General features: G+C 39.2%; 1 protein-coding gene across 2 annotated transcripts in view; it reads right to left on the minus strand.

Moving 5' to 3' along the window:
- EXOC2 (exocyst complex component 2) overlaps window positions 1–21,819 on the minus strand; it is a 186,811-nt gene that overhangs the window by 138,523 nt on the left and 26,469 nt on the right. For both annotated transcript variants that reach the window (XM_090039380.1, XM_090039381.1), the window contains exons 4-6: window positions 19,536–19,662; window positions 6,332–6,445; window positions 1,601–1,725 (exon numbers count right to left, since the gene is read on the minus strand). In XM_090039380.1, the coding sequence (XP_089895506.1) occupies window positions 1,601–1,725; window positions 6,332–6,445; window positions 19,536–19,662 (366 nt within the window). The remainder of the gene's footprint in view (window positions 1–1,600; window positions 1,726–6,331; window positions 6,446–19,535; window positions 19,663–21,819) is intronic.

Here is a 21,819-nt window from a genome sequence, read left to right on the forward strand (position 1 = left end):
GGCTGCAATGCACAAAGGGGGCAATGGTAGCTCCCCTGCCCCAACCCCGCCACCGCACTCTACTCCTAGAAGTCCCCACAGCACCAGATGGGGAGGTCCTGCTGGTGGCCAATTTAGGGTTGCAGCAAAAAAAGGTTGGGAACCACTGAAGTAGGCTTTTTAATGAGATAACATCCTGTAATTTTCTTTGTTTGGCCAATATTTGTTAAAAGTAATTTCTAACGCTGGCCGATTCTCTGGCCCCATCATTCAGGACAATGGTTCCTAGCAACAAGGATCTTAGGAGGAATAACTGCTCACCCGCCTTAGTGGTCTTACTGAAAAGCCACATGTTTTAGGATCTGCATTCTCTCTCTTGCAAGTCATTGCCCAGCCTTTCCCAACTACCCAGAGCAAGTCTTCCAAAAATGCATGCAGACATCTACCGGAACTACTATTTATCTGTTCCTGTCCTCATTTGAAAAACATTATGAACTCTAACTAAATTGAAGTAAAAATGAATACACTGGCACTATAAGCAGAAAGGAGCTAGAAGTAATCATCTAAGTCAAATATTCACATTAGTTCAGAAGAGTTAAGACTGGTTATAAATTAGAAAGTCATATATGCTCAGGATATTTAGGATTACTAGAAAAAGAAACAAAGCTTAACTCACCAACACATTAGACATATACAAGAAAGTCAAAAAATGGTTTCAGAAACTGCTGAAGTGACATTTCAGTGCTTGTATTCCACTTATTCCCACAATTGTTAAAGGCCTAAGACAGTTACTAAGCCCATCAATACAGCAACATCTTATAAATGGTCTTAGAACCAATAATTCTCCCTACCTTTATATGTTATTGAAACTTGATATATGCATACTTAGTATTGCTGACAAGCGGTGTTACCTTATACAATGACTGTTATACTACTATAGATATTTAACTATCATGTCAGCAAAAAGATGTTTTAGACCAGAATTTCTTGTGCCTTCGTGAAACTTATTGAAAGCGTAAATCAGAGTTTTTCAGAAATGTCCAGTAATCTGGGGGCATTCACATTCATGCACGTTAAACTTGAGGCACTGTTGGGAGGCCCATTTTCAAAGGTTCAGTGACTGCTCCACACTTCCTGAGAATTAATCCGCAATAAAATGTGTCAAATTTGGCAGCCCAAAATTCAGACATACAACACTCACCAGCCAGCTTTGAAAGTATTGATCTAATTACTTAGGTCAGAAACCTGTGCATACCAATACATCGAGAAGTACGTATGTACGATAACCCACAGAAACCTATGGTAGTTCAAATATTGCCATCTAAGTTTAGATGGAAACATGGCACTGAATCTATATTGCTATAACCTGTAAAACATCTTTTCCATCTGTTTTTTTCAATACATTTTCTCCCTCCTAGATATGCAGATTATGCAGTCTTCCTGGAATTTCTAAGACATTTCTTGAAGACATCTTTACCAGATTTACAACCCATCCAGCTAGCCAACACCTCTGATTACCTGGATTTTTGTATTCTTTAAAACCAATTCTTAAGTAAAAAAAACAAAATCAAATTTCTACATGTATATACGACTTCTTTCATACAATCATTAGTTAATTTACCTGACAGAGCATCTTGCGCTTCAAAAAAAGTGCTGAGACCTCCTTTAACATATGCTAGACTCCCCTCATTTTTCTTGTTGGCCTGCTTCTTCAGGTTCATAACTGCCATTTTAAGTTGGTCAAAACTGAAATTGAGCAAAAAAACACTGGTATTCATTCACGCAATGAAAAAATGGACAGAAAGTACAAGGGACATGGTAAAATAAATCCATATTGTCATATCAGAGGTTATTTGGACAAGGATATTTATTAGGTTATCTGGAAGTTACCCTGACAAGGAACTGTCCTCTATGCTTTGTTTCTAGAGTTCTAAAAATTCTAAATCAGCAGTTAGCAATGTTTTCAGATGGTGGGCAAGAATGAGCCAGTTGGATTCAGTCAGAGGTGGCCCAGCAAGCACTGGGATCCAGCTGCTGGCACTGCTGCTTCTCCCCACCGGGGTGGGGGGCACGGCTCCGGCAGCAATGGCAGGAGCACAGCAGCAAGCCCGGCAGCAGCAAGTGCAGTGCTCCCAAGGAGCTCCTGTAAAGTGTATTTAAAATGTGTGTTCGGCATTCGTGAATATTTGAAACCACAAATGCCAGACCTGCAAATAGCGACGGTTTCCTGTATTACTTCTAGTCAACTCCCTTGGACTGGAATGTAAACCCTAAATTTTTACCAGCCTAGGCACATGCAGAGGCAAAACTGAAAGAGCCTAGGTAACATTCAGGCTGAAGAAGAAAGTATGTAAAGAGCTTCAGAGGTCTTCACACTCCAGCAGTTGTGAAAAGAAGCTTTCTGGGTCACAATTTTGGACATAAATGTACTTATACTGCAAATTCTTGTCCAACAGGCTGTCTACTGTTATTCCTACACTTACTCTACATGTTACAGGTATTGCAAAATTAACTGGCTAATTGCACAATTACCTGGAGACCAGCAACATGTGTAAAGTAGCTATCAATAAAAAGCTCCAACCAGCTATAAAGTTAGACCTCGGAAGTATGTACTAACTTTATAGCTGATTGCTATCGAGCTTTAATTTGCATGTGTAGCAGGGTCTCCCCTGCGGCTGAGAGCCCATCAACTCACAGGGCTCCCAGCTGCAGGGGTGCAACCCCTCCCAAGGCCTAGGGATCACAGCTGCCATGATCCCCAAGGCTTAGGGGTATGGGGAAACCCCTGGGCCCAAATGGGACTCTTAGTCTCAGCTGCGCCTCACCACAACTGGAAACAAGAGATCCCTCACCTGACAGGGTTCTGGGTCCAGGCTGCACCTATGTGCCGCCCAGGACCCGCAGCTGACAGAGCTCTGGGGTCTCTTGATCCTGGCTGCGCATGAGTCAAGACCCAGAGTCATATCAGCTTTGCGTGGCCCCTGCAGCTTAGAGACCCCTCAGCAAAGGGAACTCCCAGCCATGGGTGTCAGCGTCTTGCCAACGCAGGGAGTGCCCAGAATTGAGCTGCCTCTACACCGGCAATAAGGTGTAATTGGATCTAATGCACAATTGTGATTGTGCCTTTACCTACATGTGTAGAGGAGACCTCAGAGTAGGAAACAGTGGTGTAGGAAGAAAAGTAGGTCTCCCAATTACTTTTAACTGGTTTTTGCTTCCGTGAAATAGTTAACATTTGAAATATTTTTTCAACCAACTTTATTTTCCAAGTAATGATCACACATTAATGACTGATTGCTCCACAGATTACAGTTTTGTTTGTAGTATTCAGGAATAGATCTGTATCAATTTTACTACTTTATTTCATTCTTACTTGATATTTGTGAGCTTTTACTACTGCTTGTGGAGTAATAAAGTTTTAAAAAAGAGAAATAAAGTGAGGGGAGAATAGAAACAGACAACCAGTGCTCAGGAAGATCATGAGGGAAGGAATTAAGAAAATATATATATTCCTTCCTGGAGACACACCTAAGACAATAGCACCAAACATTATCAATTAAAAAATGTTTAGAAGGGTTTGTTAAAGGAACAAACTAAACTTGTGCTCAGCCAGTCAGAAAGTGATCTCCACCTGCTGGGAGACAGAAAACTACTGGTGTGCTCTGCAAAGGCAGTTCCCCAGAATGATGTCAAAATTTTTGTTTTATTTCCTGTTGCCATCTGCCGGTCAGAAATCGTATTACTCACCATCTGGATTGGCATATTTGAGCATACAGTTAAATAAGTCTAACCAGCAACTTTCAGACTATTGGGTTGAAAAAAAAGGGAACTGTATTGGTTTTGAAAAAGCAGTTTCCATGCTATCTGGTCCACTAATCCAAAGTCTTAGTTTGTTCATATGGATTAGAAGGTTTAATCAGGAAAACAGCTTTGAGGGGAACGCATCTGAACTTCCATCAAGGAAGAACGCAAATGTAAGCTAACCAAAATATCAGAGCTTTGCACAGAGTTCCTGCTCCCTGGGGTTACCAAGCAGCCAGACTTTGCTGTGCCCTTCAGAAAAATAGCACAAAATGATAAGGGAGGTGTAACCTGACACAGTACCGAAGCCTAAAAATTTCAAAGTGACCTTTAACCCCTAACATTATCTTTCTTCCCACATTGTTTTTAAATCTAACCCAATATTACAGCTGAAACATTGCCAGCTTCAACATATCCTTCAAGTCACCCTTGCTGTTATTAGTCTGAAATAATATTTGCATCTTTGACACTTTTTCAAATGTTTATGCTTTTTTTTCCATTCTGCCAAACCTTTACACCTTGTTTATACTGGTCATCATGACAAATATTGTCAGCTCAGCAAACAAGCAAATACAAAAAGCTTTCAGTTTAAAAATAAAAAAATTAAGGTGACCTTCCCCTCTTCCACTGATAAGGACACTAATATCTACAAGTTATGGCTTCTGTTCAAAGCAGTGGACTAATGTAAGAAAAGAATTAGCATAATTTGATGACTAAAAAAAACGTATACAACAACATTTTACACCACATTAGAATTGTTTTGAAGGAAGCTGTAATTCAAATTATTCTCCAAGGACAGATTAACATTTTGAGCTAATATTGAAAGAAAAATGCAACAAGCTTCATGCTGACATCTTAAATATGTAAGAACTGATCCGAAGTAACACAGCAAGGAGTTAAGGAAGGGACCTATGCCAAGCTACTGTAGCCATTTACATTTTCAACTGGCAGCAGTATTTCTCAGTGGCCAAAGTTTTATTCGAGAGTCAATTATGATTTCTTTGTTCCTTCTCAGCCTTCTCGTTTCTGAAGGGATCAACGTCTTTTTCAGCTCCTCACACATCACGCTTTTCAACCTTCTACTGTTTTTGCGTCTTTCCTCTAGTCTCCTTTCAGTCAGTCTGTATTATTCTTAAAATGTTGGGCCGTAAGGTGGACACAAATGAGGCTCCACCAGCACCAAATGAATGCAAAATAATTTCTTTTTTTTGCACCTTACCAGTTATTCTCCATTTTGTATTTGTGCATTTGATTTCTCCTTCAAAAGAAGTAGTCTGCTCTTCCCATTATGCATTTCATCCTTCTTATCTTCCAACTCATTTCTCCATTTTATCAAGGTCATTTCAAATGCTAATCCTGTAACTGCCTGCAACTCCTCCCAATTTGGTGTCATCCACAAACATTGAGTATATTTTCTATTACTTCATCCAAGTAATTAATAAAGATACTGGCAGGTATCAGGGCTCAAATTTGCCACTTCTAAACTGAGGCGTTCCAATGAGTTACTGTTAAGGAGTAAAGATGGGAAAACTAGGCTCATGGTACTTGGGTACCTTAAGGAAAAATAATTTAAATCAAGTCATGTTGTGCTTAAACTACATGTTATGCCCAACCACTTTGCTTAAACTATGCCTGTGCCCCTCATGTTAGACATATAATGGAGCAGAAAGTTTCCTCACTATTAAAATAGCTGTCCCACAGCTTAAAAAACCCAAGCAAAAACAAAAGAAAAAAATCATGTTCAAATCTCCATTTCAATTCCAGTATAAATGAATTACACATCTCTCTCATTTAGATCAACAATCATGTATTTAGTATTCTAGTGTCCTTTATACCCTGGTAAAAAGAATTAAACAAACCATTAAACAAATCAGAAACAAACAAACAACAATAGCACCCAGCCCCCTCTCCCAGGAAAATAGATAAATCCGATTAAGTGTTTCTGGAACAAGTTTTCAAGTTCATGTGATTACAAGGCATTTTTTAATCCTCTCTATTAAATCTATACATTCAAACAACACTGGACCACTGGTCCAGTCAGATTCATGCATGTTCTACTGCACATGCAAAATGTTATGCTTGTGGAAATCATAGATCTTGCAAGCACGTTACATAAATAGTAGTTACAACCCTGACCAAAATTCCAGTAACATTAGGAGATATTCCTATGGATATCTGTGTGTTTTGGATCAGGCTTTATGACATAACATTCTTTGCATGCAATTCTGAAAACCTGCATGAAACATGATCTTTTATTACACATCTTAAAATAAGGTCATTGGCCCCAAGATCTTAAAAATTTCACCCTGGGAACCCATTGGTGTATCCAGTGTTTTACTATTACAACATTTTACAGAACTACTGATTAAAGCCTCTCTCTCTCACTTTGTGTATGTACACTGCCTGCATAAAGAACAACTCTAAGTCCAACTGAGCTTGTGAAGACTACTGCAATATGGAAGAATACTTCTGACTACTGCTGATGTGCAGTAACTGAATATGGGCTCATGTTTTAAAATTCTGTTATTTATACAGTATAGCATCCACAAACCTTGTCATGGAATGGTTCTCTATCAGGTACCAGGCGGCAGAGAAGTTTTCACTAGTGAAATCAGGACTCATCCCAGGGAAGAGAGCTTCCAAATCTTTTTGATGAAATTTGCCCCTGAGAAATAAAAATTATTTATTGGTAAAGTAAGGTAATTGCTATTAAAGGTTATACAGAAAACAGCCCTTGTTCCATTCTTCAAATGGTAATGTTAAGTATTAGCACAGGGGTGGGCAAAATGTGGCCCTCGAGCCAGATGTGGCCTGCCAGGCCATTCTATCCAGCCCACGGGGCCTCTAAAACATTTAGAAAATGAATAGTTATTTGCCTCTGGCTGCCTATCATAAGGCCCTCAATGGCTTGCCAAAACTCAGTTAAGTGGCCCTCCGCCCAAAATATTGCTCATCCCTGTATTAGTAGAACACCGTCACAAAATTTTAACATTGTATTGAAATAAACTTCCTACTGAACAATCACAAAAACACCTAAAGGATAATTAAAATCCAAAATTAGATTTGATGCTTTGAGGCCACTAATACATAGGGAAGTTGGAGATGTATAGTACATATGGTACCAGTAATTCTAACAAGTAATAGTATAACCTTGAACATATAGTAATCCTTTAGTAATTTTTTAGACTCTGCCTGAATATTATAATTCACATTTAAACAAAAATATTTTCTTTCATGCAAATATATTACCTTTAACACCTGTTTAAAATACCATGTTAATAAGTATAGAAGTAGTCTTTAAAATATTTTACTTCTGGGAAAAGGACTACTGATTTAAAAAAGGAATTATTGTATAGAGTAGTATAAGAGTGATGTTGTAGCCATGATGATCCAGAAATTATGCAAGGCAAGAACTTCTTAGGGTGGTAGCTTTCACTTGACCAACAACATATGATAAAGAAAATCTTGCATTCAGAAGTTTGTCTAACTATCCCAACTACATAGAACAGAAAAAATATCACCCTAATCCCTGTCTCTCATTATACACAGACATCCAGAAAACTCTTTCTTGGTTCTAATTCTTCCATGACAAAAACTACAGCACAAGCTCCAGGAACTAATTTCTAGAGAAGTAAAAGCCAGCTCCCTTTATTGATAGTCCTTTATGCCCTATTATTGTACCAGGTGAAACAGATGGATAGCATAGCACCAAGTGCTATCTGAAGCCTGATCCAACTCAAATTGAAGTCTAAGCATCTCCTCCACTATATCATGCATATTACGCATACACAAATCGTGTGCAGGTGCACGTGTGCAAGTACATGCTACAGATTTTCAAAGCATAAAAACAATTCTGAGTACACACTTCAAAATAAAATTTAAGCTCTGGTTTATAAATTATAAACACCCTTGCGATTAATATTAAAACCTCCAAAGGCTAGAAACTGCCAAGAAACAAAGCTGAATAGTATTAAGAAAGGTAAATGTTTCAACTCTCAAAATGGGAATGTCTATACTTGAAGTATGCCCCAAAATAATGACAATTATCTCTCTGTATAGGAATGGATTTGTCTTCTGGATTTCGTAGTCTTCTCTTTTCATCAAGTGCAAACCTGTTTAAAATGCCTTTTTTGTCATTGCTTTGAAACAACATTCCACTGGACCAAGTTTATAAAACAGCCCTAAAACCTAATGTTCCCAAAGTGAAAGTCAAGAACCTCTGGGAATCAAGTATTTCAAAAGATCATATTAGTAACAAACACAAATCTGGATGATGGGTGTAATGTCTTCTACATACTGTAATTTACTTCTCAAAGTAAAGAATGAAGGGGGTTAGATAGAATAAAAGAAAGTCCATCCAAGCCTAATGGCCTACTGGCTTAGCATGGTTAAAGCACATAAATTTCTTAGCAAATGGCACACAGGAAGTGATGTAGCCAGAATTCCATTCACAACACTGCTCCCACCAACCACTACCTGGCCAGATATTCACTCGTAGCTGGCTCAACTGGAGTTGACTTTTGGTACAAATCAAGAGCAAGGCTTGTGCTTCGATCTGCTGTAAGATACTTTAACTACATTGCCACCATACTGGTTAGAAAGAAACTTAACTTGCACTATAACAAAGTTATTTAATATAATGGTTTTGCTTGGGGCTTTTTTCTTTTTTCTTGGTGGGAAAGGAAAAACTTCTATACTGGCTACTGATCAAGAGACACCCCAATATGACACTTTTTATGTTTATATGCATTACAGAAACTTTGTATCTTCCAAATTAGCTGTACATATGAATAAATAAAACCTTGGGCCCTACTAACCAAGTCAAAAGTGAGGCCAGTGTGATGTGAAAGAATTTTGTCCCCGTATCACAAAACATTAGCAAACTGCCTGCCAATTCACAGGAATATGAGGATGAAAGTAACTATTTACAAACAGCACCTTCATTATCAATACATCCATACCCCAGCTCACCAAACACTGATAATCCCAGAAGTAGCACAGTACATGGAGAGTAAAAAGATTCCAGAGATGACTTTCTACACCTAGCATCATCCTCCTGTCCAACAGCCAAGCTCATTCCACTGTATTCAGGGGCATGGGTGTATCCCTCCACGAAAAAGTATGGGGAATAAGGTGTTTTTATCCTTAGTGACATGACATACACCATTTATTTGATGCAGTTTCTTATACTGCATGCATATCCAGATAGTCAACTGCTGTGAAACAGAAGAGCTCTGGAATAGTTTCGTTTTAAAATATTGGTAGATGTATACAAACTGCCATAATTATGTAATTAACACCATTTGCTCTAAATGAAAGCCTTAATTTAAGAAAAAAAGAAAGAAAAGAATTCAAATCCATTTTCCTGAAAGTGTAGAGATAATACAGTCTTCTCCCATACATAAAACATTTTTATTTTGTCAAAATTCTCAAATCAAAAATCACCTGAGACATTAACCACCCAGTTCTCTATTCATAGCTGCATCCAGACATCATAAAATAGCTCAGTTCTTTGCCAAAGAAAGTTTTCAAAAGCACCGGCCAAAAATGAAGTCACAAAAAGTCAGGCACAGACCTTGAAATAAAATCTCTCTCTCTGAGACATATGAGCTACACACTGCTGCTAAACTATGCAAAACACACTGCAAACAAACAAAGAAAACTTCCAGTATTTCACACTTGCACTTGAAATTGAACTAGAAGGCCAAAAATAAGTGAACTAATGAATCTAAAGCAAGCTATTGAAGAAAACACTAAAATGTGTAACCAGCCTTTCCACTGGAAATGATGATAATTAAAAACTATTTAAAAACAAAAGCTATTTGTAGGCATATTTCAAAAAGGCAAAAAGAATTGTAAAACATACTGCCAAGGTAAGCTACACTTGATCTGACCCTACATGCATTATTAACCTAAAATGTTGAAAAGCAAAATGCTGATTAAGCTGTAAATCTAAGATAAAAATATGCTCAAAAGTTGAGTGTTCCATGGAAAAAAAAGTTCCCCTTGCTTCACCACAATTTACATGCAGGGAACTATTAGAAACAGCAGTCATAAGGAATGGCATAGACTATGCACTGGCACAGAAACCATTTACCAGTTGCACTCTCTTTTTATAAATTTTCTTTAAAAATTTTGAATAAAAGCAGCAGGGACAGAGGCAGTCAAAAGAAACACATAGAAGGAAAAATAGCATGATAATAAAGATGGCAGGCAACAGTGGAAAGCCCAAATGCTTCTCTCTGCCCTAGATAAAAAAAAGTACATGTAACAGCAAAATGGGTATGCATAAGTGAGATCCCTTAAGTTACATTTTGTGTATACTAACTGGGAAATATTGATTGTTAGAGGTAACTGAGAAAATACCTCTTTTTTACAATTATTTATACAAGAACATTTATGATAATATTTTTTAAATAGTATCAAATACAATGGGCCACAAGACTTTAAAAACTGTTATACTGTGGTGCTCACAAAATCCTTACCAAAAAACATGACTATATCATCTTAACCCTTGCAGTCAAAAATCAAGGGTTAGACGCATTTAATCTAAAAATTCAACCGTTGTTGGAAAAGAGAAGATAATCACAGTAGAAATAAGTGTCAAAAATCACTCTTGATAAATTTACTTAACATGAAAAAAAAAAAACCCCCACACAATTTATTCTTGTGCCTAGAAATCATTATAACGTGTTTCTTTGTTTGATTATGCAGGTCTCTCTCAAAACACAAGGTGCACACTTACATATCACACACAAGAACACTCTGGGAAATTTTGACCTTTACTGCAATGATCTGTATATTCCCCAGTCATTTTGTTAAGCTTTTAATAAGGTCTGAAAATTCATTTGGGGTAGCAACAGTCAAAAGGAATACAAACTGAAAAAATACGTATTTTTTAAAATTTGGCTGTCTTAAATTATGAAGGGATTTTCTGAAGCATTTATTTTGGCACTGAAGGCTATAAATTAGATACATGAACAGACTATCACAGATATGGCTGACATGGTACAGCAAAACCATAAAATATGCATGGGATTCTGAAAAATCTTTCAACATATAGCCTGAGTTAACATACAGCAAGAGAAAATAAGGTTATGTTGTTGACAAGTATTTTGTCCAATAAGAGAGATAACTCTAATTTAATAAGATTAATCAAAATTATTACTAGTAAATAAATATATCTGATTAAGGTACCCCAAAAGACTGGCTCCACATGCATACTGTGAATATTTCATTAAATTCTACTAACAAATTATCCTCCAAGTACTAGTTTGCTACCTCAAAATACTAAAACCAGACAACAGGAAGCAATTCTACTGGTAATAGGCTTTTTCTCACCCGAGTAATAAGAGCAGCACATTGTGTAATGGACATCTGTATGAAGCCGAGGATCACGCTGACACTCTACAAAAGTATCAAAAATCAGCTTGCATCTAAAAAATCACTATAGCTAATAAGGCAGAAGATAGAGTCAAGTAGTATAGTACATCTAAATAGGAGAGGTGCACAGTAAAAAACACCTTCAAAAAGGTATCATTAGCAGTTCTCACAACACTGTCACTGATAGCTATACAGCAGAGAGCAGTGGCCCTGGACCTCATCAGAACAAGACCTCAAGAATCTAGTAGGCAGGATTGCCCTCTTGGAGAAACCACAGCTTTGACGTTATCTCCCTTGACAGACACCTTCAGTGGAGCTGGAAGACCTGTGGGCTCTCAGATTTGCATTCTGTCATGCCTTTCGTTTGTTGAATCTGTGTTCTTATTAAACATTTCAGTCTGGTTTTCGAGTTCTGTTGCCCCTTTTACTGCAGTGGTTGGGTGACTCTATGATGACATACTAAGAACACAAAAGTATTAAAATTTCATATGATGTTCATATTGTAATTACAACAAAATTAGAATTTGCATTTGAGCTTTCACATACGCTTGCTAAACTGAAGTGTGTTCTGGGCACGATTCCTACATATCAGAGTGCTGTAAGAGTCCATGCTTCTTGTTAAAACACACACATATATATGTTCTGATTGAAAATCTAGGGACGTAGGACAAGGGGTCTCATTGGCCACCAAGTCTAGCCTGTTCACCAGCGCTCATCAAGCAGAAGAATCCCCCAAATTGCCACTGCAAACCCTTGCCCACAACAAGGAACACCAGTTGAACTACCAAGAACTCCCTATAACAAGATATGCAAAAGGCAGGGCAGGGCGGCACTTGAGAGTAAATCGTTCAGAGACACAAGCTTTTGTGGGCCGCAGCCTACTTTGTCCATTGAAGCAGGCTGCAGCCTATGAAAGCTCATGCCTCTCTGAATAAAAGAGTCTCTAAGGCAGTGGTTCACAACCAAGGTATAGTAGCAGTGCCTCAAGATCCTTCCAAGGGTAACACAACGTTAGCACTGTTCGATATGCAAACATGGTTCATGGGATAAACCCAGAAATTTCCAACAGGAATCCATAGGATTAAAAACATTTTGACCTGTTGTGATCTTTCTGTGCTCCTTGTAACTGTAATTTTTGTCATCAAAAGCAAATGAAAACTAAGAGCTGCCATTTTCCAAAGGGTGCCTAGATTCTAAAAAGGCTGAAAACCACTGCTACTCTCTGGTGTCACCTTGCCTTGCCTTCTGTCTAATTTCAGATTAACACAGATAACTACCTCTCTATTCATGTAAGATATGATTATGTATTCATTTATACCATTTGGACCCAGCAATCCTAATTTTACTCTAAACCATCAGCACAGTATCCCTACCATTCAACTGTCTCAATTTAATTCATCAAGATCCACATTACTCTTCTTGAATTCCATGACCATGCCTGCATTTCACAGAGTATTGTTATTATTATTTATAATGTTCACAAAGGCTCAGTCAAGACCAGACTATGATCTTTGTAAACACAAGTCACAGATCACTACCCTGAATTTAAGATGAGATTCAACTTGTATGTTTAAGAGCGATAAGAGATAATGCAGACTAATAAACTTAGACAAATTATGCTCAAAACTGGATGGTTATTACAGATTTTTTAGGGGTTTTATTAAAAGATGCACTTAAGTTTCAGGAATTGAGTTGTAAATGTATTTATTTTGTGGTGCACACAGAAAAAACATTCGGAAAGACTGATGTCAACCCCTAAACTGAATACAGTCACTAAAAGGTAACTTAATTCCAAAGGAGTTTATAGGTCAGGAGGAGCAGCTTAAGTAAACACAGATTTCTGAATGGCAACCAGCATAAACAAGCCAAAATTACAGTTACTGTATGATCCCTCTCTGTCTGGTATCAGTCAGACTCCTAGAAGCAGGGCTTTGTACCAGATGTACTTTGTTAATCGTGCATACGAGGAGCCCAACATAAAGGACACTGGCGTAGACTAAACAGGACAAATCAAAGGTGCTAATGAAGACTTTTCTAGAAGTAGGACAGAGGGAAGGATGTACTCTGGAAATAAACCTGGAGTGGAGCAGTGCTGATTACAGTATACATATACTACCCAAAGGATAGACCAGCTTCTGACCAGGGGAAAATGCTGAGAGAGAGACCCAGTCAGACCATGAGAAAAGTAGATTGTTAGGCCCGAGGTGTTGCATACAGTAAGCAAAATATTACATTGTGTGTACAGTATACTATCTGGACATTTATATAGTGATTTTTACCTGTATGCTGAAATAAAAAAAACAAGAGAAATAAAAAAAATGCAAGTTTCTATGAGGTATCTGCCGCCATTAACACCCGAGTCATCTTTACAGAACAAAAAAGTGTATGTTGTATTTCTATACAAGGCATAAGGACAGTATACTAATGAAATGGTCTTCTCCATCACAGAAAAAAAAATTGGCGTATTCCATTAGGTGGCAGCATAAGATCAGAGTGGTGTATCTTTCTGGCAGAAATATTTTGGACGCCAGCCCTGGGAAGATGTAAGCATCTGTACTGAGTGGGTGGATATGGAAGTATGTGGAATGTACTTAGCATGTCAGCATTTGCTTTCATGTACAGGACTGATCTTCAGTAATGACCACTGCTGCATGCAAAACAACAAACATTACTCAAAAAGTTTCTAACCATACTAGATACCAGTTAGGTCTGATTGCAGTTGCTGCTTTGCAGGAAATAAGTTTTCATGGTCTGCCAAAGGGTGGTTGGGAAAACAAAAAAAACCCCCTGTAGAACATACTGTCTTGATCACCTCTTGCAAATAAAGTTTATTTACATGTTCATTGCTATGGCATGGGAATCATTCAGAACAAGTTACAGGAAGGTCCCAATTTTCATCCAATACCATCATGAAATACTTACTAAAAATGTGTCTGGAACTTCAAAATTCTAGGCACTACATCTTCCAAAAATTTTGAATGGGGAAAGACAGGGAAACCAGTAAACATAGTGGCCACAACTTCATGTATCGTAGAAAGCAACAATCCTTGGAGGTATGTGAGAGGGGTGGAGACAAGCAGACAGACAATAAAATTATTTTTCTTGTTATCCTACTAGTTAATAACTACTTTAATATGCTTGTTGAATTCTCACCTTATAAACATACCAAAAACCTGGCTAAAGCCTTTCTGGATCACGGGAAATATAAATCTAAATAATAGTAACTACAGGAAAAACAACATGAATTTAGGATTCAAAGCTGGATAGCAAAATCTCACATAATTTGAAGCTGTTTCTATATATTTTTTAAAGTTAGAAAAGGCATCAAATGCAAAGACAAAAACAAAAACACCCCTGTCCCCACAAATGCCTAGGAAGGTATTAATTCGTAAATACAGAATCAGAATAAAATCTGAACAAGAAAACCTTTATGATCTCCCAAACATGTCTCCTTGGAAACCCAACTTAGTTTTTTTCCAGCAGTTAGTTACTGTCTACAAGCAGGAAGGCACCACGTGAACAAAGAACATAAATTGGGATCTTTAAAAATATGAAACAGTCAAATACTCTCAATAGATACTAACAGTTAAACTAGTGGCTGAACACTAAGCATTCCTATAAAATACTTTAAAATTCTGACTTGTACGTAAGTAATAAGGAAAAATTGTACAAATGTCACATTTTAAAAGAATGATAATACTCAGACTCACCCCAGAGATCACAAGAGACTCCAATTTCTCTGATACATTTTGCATACATATAAGAACAGTGTCAGTGAAATTAGATGTTCCAATCACTATGGCCTTATAATTCACCATATAAGAGCCCTCTTTACTTACGCCTCTTTATTTCCAAATTAATCATACTACACCTTTTTCAATATTTTAACTATTTGTATGTATGGAAAAGTGAACCAATTTTCTGAAAAAAACATCTGTAGGTCAGAAAAGGACTACTCAGTTCACAAAACTAACTTACTTACGCCCTTGCAGAGGAACCATGTAGGGGGAGCGGGGGAACATTTAGGTAGGGACTGAGCCTGAGCTTATCTGCTAATCTCCTCACACCTCGTGGCGTGCTTCAAAGGATCCTGTTGGATCCCCACTGAGAATCACTGCACTAGAGGTGGTACATTCCACAGCAACAAATCAGTGCTGTGTGACCATGGCACATCCCTGCAGCTTCAAAAATTTTGCCTGAGAAATGCATCCTAACTTGTTAGTGGTTTTTTAAATATCTTACGAAAGTCAGAGATATCAGAAATGGTAAAGATCCGTTGTCTGGGGCTGGGCTCTTCCCAGCTGGGCAGATCTGGGGGCACTCCCCACCCCCATGCCCTCCCAGACAAGCAGTGGTTAGCTGCCAGACGAGCACCAGATGAGCAGCATGCAGCAGCAGAAACCAGCCCCCTCCTTTCCTGCATGATCAGGTGGTAAAGATATGTAGTCCAGGGGCCTAAATCCAACCCACAGAGACATGACAAGTGGGCCCATGGGGCTCCCCACTGGTTGGGAAATTTGGTGGCAGGACAGTAGCAGCCATTGATACTGCCACCCCTGCCCTACTGCCAAATACAAGTCCCACACGACTAGATTAGGCCCATAGACACACCTGATACCTTTCATCCAACCCATGGGGCAGAAAGGTTTGGCCTTACTGATCTAGTCCATCTTCCTAGTAATGCATGCTTTATAGTACTATTTAAAACTATTCTAGAAAAAGCCATTTTGTTCGAGAGGTGTACTTGGTAGCCATGTTGGTCTGAGACAAAAAACTAGAACTCTTGGTTCCAAAATGATAGTTTTTGGTATCATTTTGGAACATTTAAGTATCATTTAAGGTATTATTTTGGAACCAAGAGTTCTAGTTTTTTGTATGTCATTTTGTTTGAGAATAATTTTAAATAAATACAGGCAATGAGACAGTTTTCACAACTCCTCCGGAAGATAACTGCAGGACTAGGGGCAGATACTGATAACCGATTTTTAAGGAGGCCTATCGGTCAATACCAATCCGATTTCTGATACGCAGCTTTTCAACTCGAAGAGCTGAGTCCAGCTGGTAAGTCTGGTGTGGTGGAAGGGGAGGGAAGGTGTGGGTGGGGGCAGATGAAGGCCCTTGTGGTGAGGGAGGGAATGAGTCTGGGGCTGATGAGCCGGGGCAGGGAGGGGGGCAGGACAGCGTGGGGGGGGAGGGGAAAGGTGCCCCCAGGATCTGCTCAGCACGGGCTGCAGCTACAGGCTGAGGCAGATGCAGGACAGAGGCGCAGCTTGTTGTGGTGGTGAAGGGAGGGAGTGGGGGCGGCTCCCACTGCTGTATGAGGCTCAACCAGTGCTCATCTGGCACCTAACCACCGCTTGTCTAGGAGGGCATGGGGGGAGGATGCACCCCAGATCTGCCCAGCTGGGAAGATCCAGGCCCCAGACTGCCATGCCCTGTACACATCCAGGGACACATGCCCCCCCACCCCCGTCTGGAAGAGCGGTGGGAGCAGTGGCAGAAGCCACTAGATGAGCACTGGATGAACTATGCGCAATGGTGGAAGCCACCGCCACCTTCCCACACCTACCCAATAAGCCGTGCCTCCGGCCCATGCCCACCCTGGCCCTGGCTGGGCAGCCCCTGCCCCAACCTAAACACCACACCTTCCCTTACCACGAGGACCTTAATCTGCCTCCCCCCCACACTCTTTCCCCCTCCCCTTCCCCTTCTATCACATCAGACTTACCAGCTGAACACAGCACTCCACGCTGCCTGCTGTGCTCCTCATTGCCTACGTGCTGTGCTGGGGCTGCACGCATGCATGGGCATTTATTGGACAAAATATCAGCAGCATTGGGCTGATTTCCAATACAGAAAGTTTTCTTTATATCGGTGCCAATCTGGTATCTACCCAGGACAGTTTCAAGTTTTGTTCTAATAACTAGCCTCAGATTTCTCTTTCTGAATTTTATCTCAGTCCTAGCTATGCTTCCTCTCTAATTCTGCTCCTGGTTTTATTACTGAAATATAAATCTTTACCACCTACTTAAAAAAACAAAACCCTTTACAAAATAATTTTTGCAGTTCAACAACCATTTTTTGTTCTCCAAAACTTCCTCCACTTTATTAGAAGGAAACAAAAGCACCTTTCTTGTAAAGAGTCTCTCAAAACCAAGCACATAATATCCTACCTAGTTAGTCATTGCTTTTTATGTTGCGTAATGCATTGTTCATGTATTGGCCCTCCAAAATTTCAGACTTTTGGGGGGGGTTTTGTTTTTACATCTTACTACTCTATCATCTGTGCCTTTTCCCTGATAGCTGTTTATCAGAATTTTACCTCACAGAATCCTCATCTCTAATTGATATCTGTTGTGAGGATTATAAATTTGCCAAATATATCTTGCATTTTTCAAGAGAATTTCATTTTGTTTTTCCTTCCTTTTTTGTTTTTAAACTTACATTTAAGTCTTTGTAGCATCTACAGAAGGCATAGGCATTACTATACAACTCCCTTCCCAACTGCTTGGTCAGTCAGCCTTTCTAATAAAACAGGTTTTTAAAACCACTAATTTCAAGTTACACATTTAAAACAAGGAATAAAGGCCACAACTACTGAATGGTGGCTGAAAGGGTGGTGTATTCTACAAAGTAATGCTGAAGATTACTTAGCAATCATAGCAGGCAAGCATCTTGACATAAGTGCCCAGAAGGATGCAGGGTTAATTTAATCTTTGGACATAAACAGAAGAGTAGTGAGTGAAAGCAGAATGCAGCTTATCTGTATGTAGCATTGGCAATACTGATACTAGAATAAAGTACAGAGGAGGAAGTTGGAAAATTGAAAGTGGTAAAGAAAAGAGCCAAGTGTCAGTCAAGGTCTGCCTGGAAAAAACTGTGTACTGAGACAGAGAGGTCGATTTTTATTTAAAAGAATTAAAAAAAGAAAAGAAAAGAGAAGTGAAGTAAGTTGATTATAGTGGACAAATACATTCACAAGGTAAGATGTTAGGTATTACGGGGCCCTGGAATTTTGCAAAGAAAGGCATAACAGGAGCAAATAACTGGAAGCCAGACACATTAAAATCCATTACACGTTTTGAACAGGGAGGAAGACTAACCACAAACTACCCCAGGACACAGTGGATCCTCCATCCCTTCATGTCTTCAAATGAAGACTGGATACTTTCATGGAAAATATGCTTTAGGAAAATACCAATTAGTGTGTTAAATACAAGGATAAATGGGTGAAAATGTAATGGCCTAGGATGTACAAGAGCTCAGGTTAGATGATCTAATAGTCTCTTTTGGCCTTAAATCCATGAACTTGATTTTTTTTGGATAGTTACAAATTACTGATGGAACGGAAAGCAAGAGATGTAATATATTTGTGTTGTGACAGAAAATTCATCATCTCTCTGTCAATATTTTACTAGGACTAGAACCCATACTTTGGCAAAGCATAACTTCCAGGACTACAGAGTGGCAGAACTTCAAGTATTTTCTAGAAATCAAGATATTTAAACCATGATTTAATTTTTTTTTTTTTTTTTTTTTTTTTTTTTTTACAAGGTCAAGATTAGACCTTTCAGATTTCCTGACATGCAGGTCACATGCCATTCTGCCCTCATCTCGAGAGAAAGCAGGATACTGAAATAATGTATATTCCTAAGAGCCAGGGCAGCAAAACCACACATCACAAACATGCTATGCCTTCTGGACAGAAGAGGTCCCACAGCAAAAGAACTTGATTTTAAATAGCCTTCATTTTTGGAGGGACCGATAGCTTGATCAGGAGAAACATTGTTTTTAGGGGCTGGTTAATTTTTGGGTACTGACAGCATTCCTTTAAAGCCCCCAGATAAACTAAATGACTTATTATAGAGCTTCTATTGCAGAAAAGTTTTATAATGTCTAAAGTATTTATAACAAAAAGGAAAGGGGTTTATGGTTGGAAAACCAACATTAATATTTCAATAAAAGCAAACTACTTGATGGATCCAGAAGTTGCATTTTACAGTACAGTTCTAAGAACAGATGGCTATCTAAACATCCTTAAAAGCCCCATGAAACTCAAATGCAACACTAAGTATTCTAAAACTGAAATATATAAATCCTTGGATCTTACGGTTATTTACCAATCCCAAAAGTCTAAACATCACAAGGTTCAATGAACTAGGCTTTCAGATTAGCTGGAGTGCTAAGTAATCACACACAAAAAAAGTTAGAATTCCCAAACAATGCACACTATTGATTACTGGATAGCATGACCAGAAGCTAATACACATTATCTGTCTTCTGTGACTCAGGCTTAAACTTTGCTGGAATTCATGTACTTGTATATTGAGAAAACCACTAAAAAAGGTGGATTAAAGGCCTTTGGTACTCACTTGTCTATCTCAATACCAAGTGGATTAGCTGGACGTAGGGACAAGGGGGGCATCCCTTTGTTCCTATCAGTGCGCATGCCATAATAGTTCATTTCATCAACCCAGACAGCAGACTGATCCAAGATACCTAGGGAAAACAAAGCATATATCCTTAAAACAACAAGGGCTGTCCAGCACCATCAGCTTCTGACATACTGAATTAATTTGAAAAAGCCAGATAAATATAAAATGCGTGCCTAGGTAATATTTTGGAAGATATGGGACAAAACAACCTGGATACAATTTATACTAAATTATTTGATTATAGCTGGTAAAAAAGATACCAATGGCAGGGCATCGAATATTACATCTCACAGTGTACTGTTCTATTTAAGTTACACTACCAATATGCACAAGGTAAAAATGATGGTAGTTAGTATTTATACAGCATTTTACTCTCCACCTACAACCTTGTCACCCACTGTTTTAAGAAGGTTAAGAATTGATTTCAAAAGGTGAGTTTCTTTCCAGAGTATTGAGAAAGAATCCTCCTTTTATATTATACAGACCAGACAGTACAAAGACAATTCTGAGCAAAGTCAAGCCCGTTCACTAATGATTAGCCCAAACATACAAACTCCTCAACTAGCATAAAGCAAACAGAACCAGCTTCATCTGCACAACTCTGACACAGACACTATGCAAAGGCCAAGGTAGAGTGGATGACTCATAGCAACTCTCGGTGCCTGAATTGTGGCGTTGCAACCAGTCTCTCCAATATCACCTTTGATTTTGGTATTTGTTTATTGCTCTTCAATATTTTCCTCATTTCGCAAAAACCATCAATTTCCCCCCTCTTCCCCTTCAGGTTTTCCTAATAAAGCTTCCACTTGTAAACAAATATTTAACTTACCTGTTGGTTTATAAAATAAATTTGAAAAAATAGCAAACATGAGCAAACCATGTGCTACTTATCAGCCACAGGAACTGTGGAAGAGGAACAATTACCTACATTATTGCTTTTGTGAAATTAAATTGGGTATATTAATTTTTCAGTGAACAAATTTGAAAGTGACATGATTTAGAATTCAGAGAATATTTTGATAAGATTTTGGATGAAAACTGCAGACTACTGTTTGAGAACATCATTTTAATTATTAAATACCACAAATGAAATATTCCAAAACAGTATCTTCTTAATTTATAGGGAGGACTGAGTTTTACTTACTTGAGCTTTTCTCAAATATTAGAGTACTCTGAATATCAGAACAATCCCCAACAATTAGATCCCAAACCCCCTAAATCAGGGTTTTCAACCTTTTAAAAATAAGCATATGCCTGGTGGCCCCTTTTTTAATAAGTGTACCCCGCAGGGGGTGGCAAGTGGCTGGACACAGAGTAGGGGGGGCAGAGATGGGGGTGGTGAGTGGTGGCAGTGCACCCCTGCTCTCATCCTGCCCCAGCCCTGCTCCTGTGAGGCAGTGGCACAGGGTGGTGGCGATCAGTCCCTGCCTACCCCTGAGTATCCCCTGGGACCTTTCAAAGTACCCCTGCTATACATGGAAAATGTATACATTTGTTATAATGTTCCAGGTATAGAATCTAATTATAGTTTCATAGTTTCTAGGGTCGGAAGGGACCTGAGCTGATCATCAAGTCTGACCCCCTGCCATGGCAGGAAAGAGTACTGGGGTCAAACGACCCCAGCAAGGTGTACATCTAGCCTCCTCTTAAAGACCCCCAGGGTAGGAGCCAGCACCACTTCTCCTGGAAGTTGGTTCCAGATCCTAGCCGCCCTGACAGTGAAGTAGCGCCTCCTGATATCTAGCCTAAATCTACCCTCTGCCAGCTTGTGACCTTTATTCCTGGTCACTCCTGGTAGTGCACAGGGGAACAGGGACTTTCCCAATGCCTGCTGGTCCCTTCTGACTAGTTTGTAACAGGCCACTAGATCCCCCCCAGCTAGATCCCCCCCAGCCTTCTCTTCTGGAGGCTGAACAGGTTAAGGTCCCATAGCCTCTCCTCGTAGAGTCTGCCCTGCTGCCCCCTGATCCTGCAAGGGGCCCTCCTCTGGACCCTCTCCATGTTGTCCACATCCCTCTTGAAGTGCGGCGCACAGAACTGGATGCAGTACTCCAGCTGTGGCCTGACCAGTGCCACAGAGAGGGGGAGGATCACCTCCTTGGACCTACTCGAGATGCATCTGTGGATGCATGACAAGGTGCGGTTGGCCTCTTTGACTGCATCCCCACACTGCCGGCTCATGTTCATCTTGGAATCAATGATGACTCCAAAATCCTTTTCT

Source organism: Crocodylus siamensis, chromosome 3 (genome assembly GCF_052110815.1).
Source record: "Crocodylus siamensis isolate JL-2025a chromosome 3, ASM5211081v1, whole genome shotgun sequence".
Classification (NCBI taxonomy): domain Eukaryota; kingdom Metazoa; phylum Chordata; order Crocodylia; family Crocodylidae; genus Crocodylus; species Crocodylus siamensis.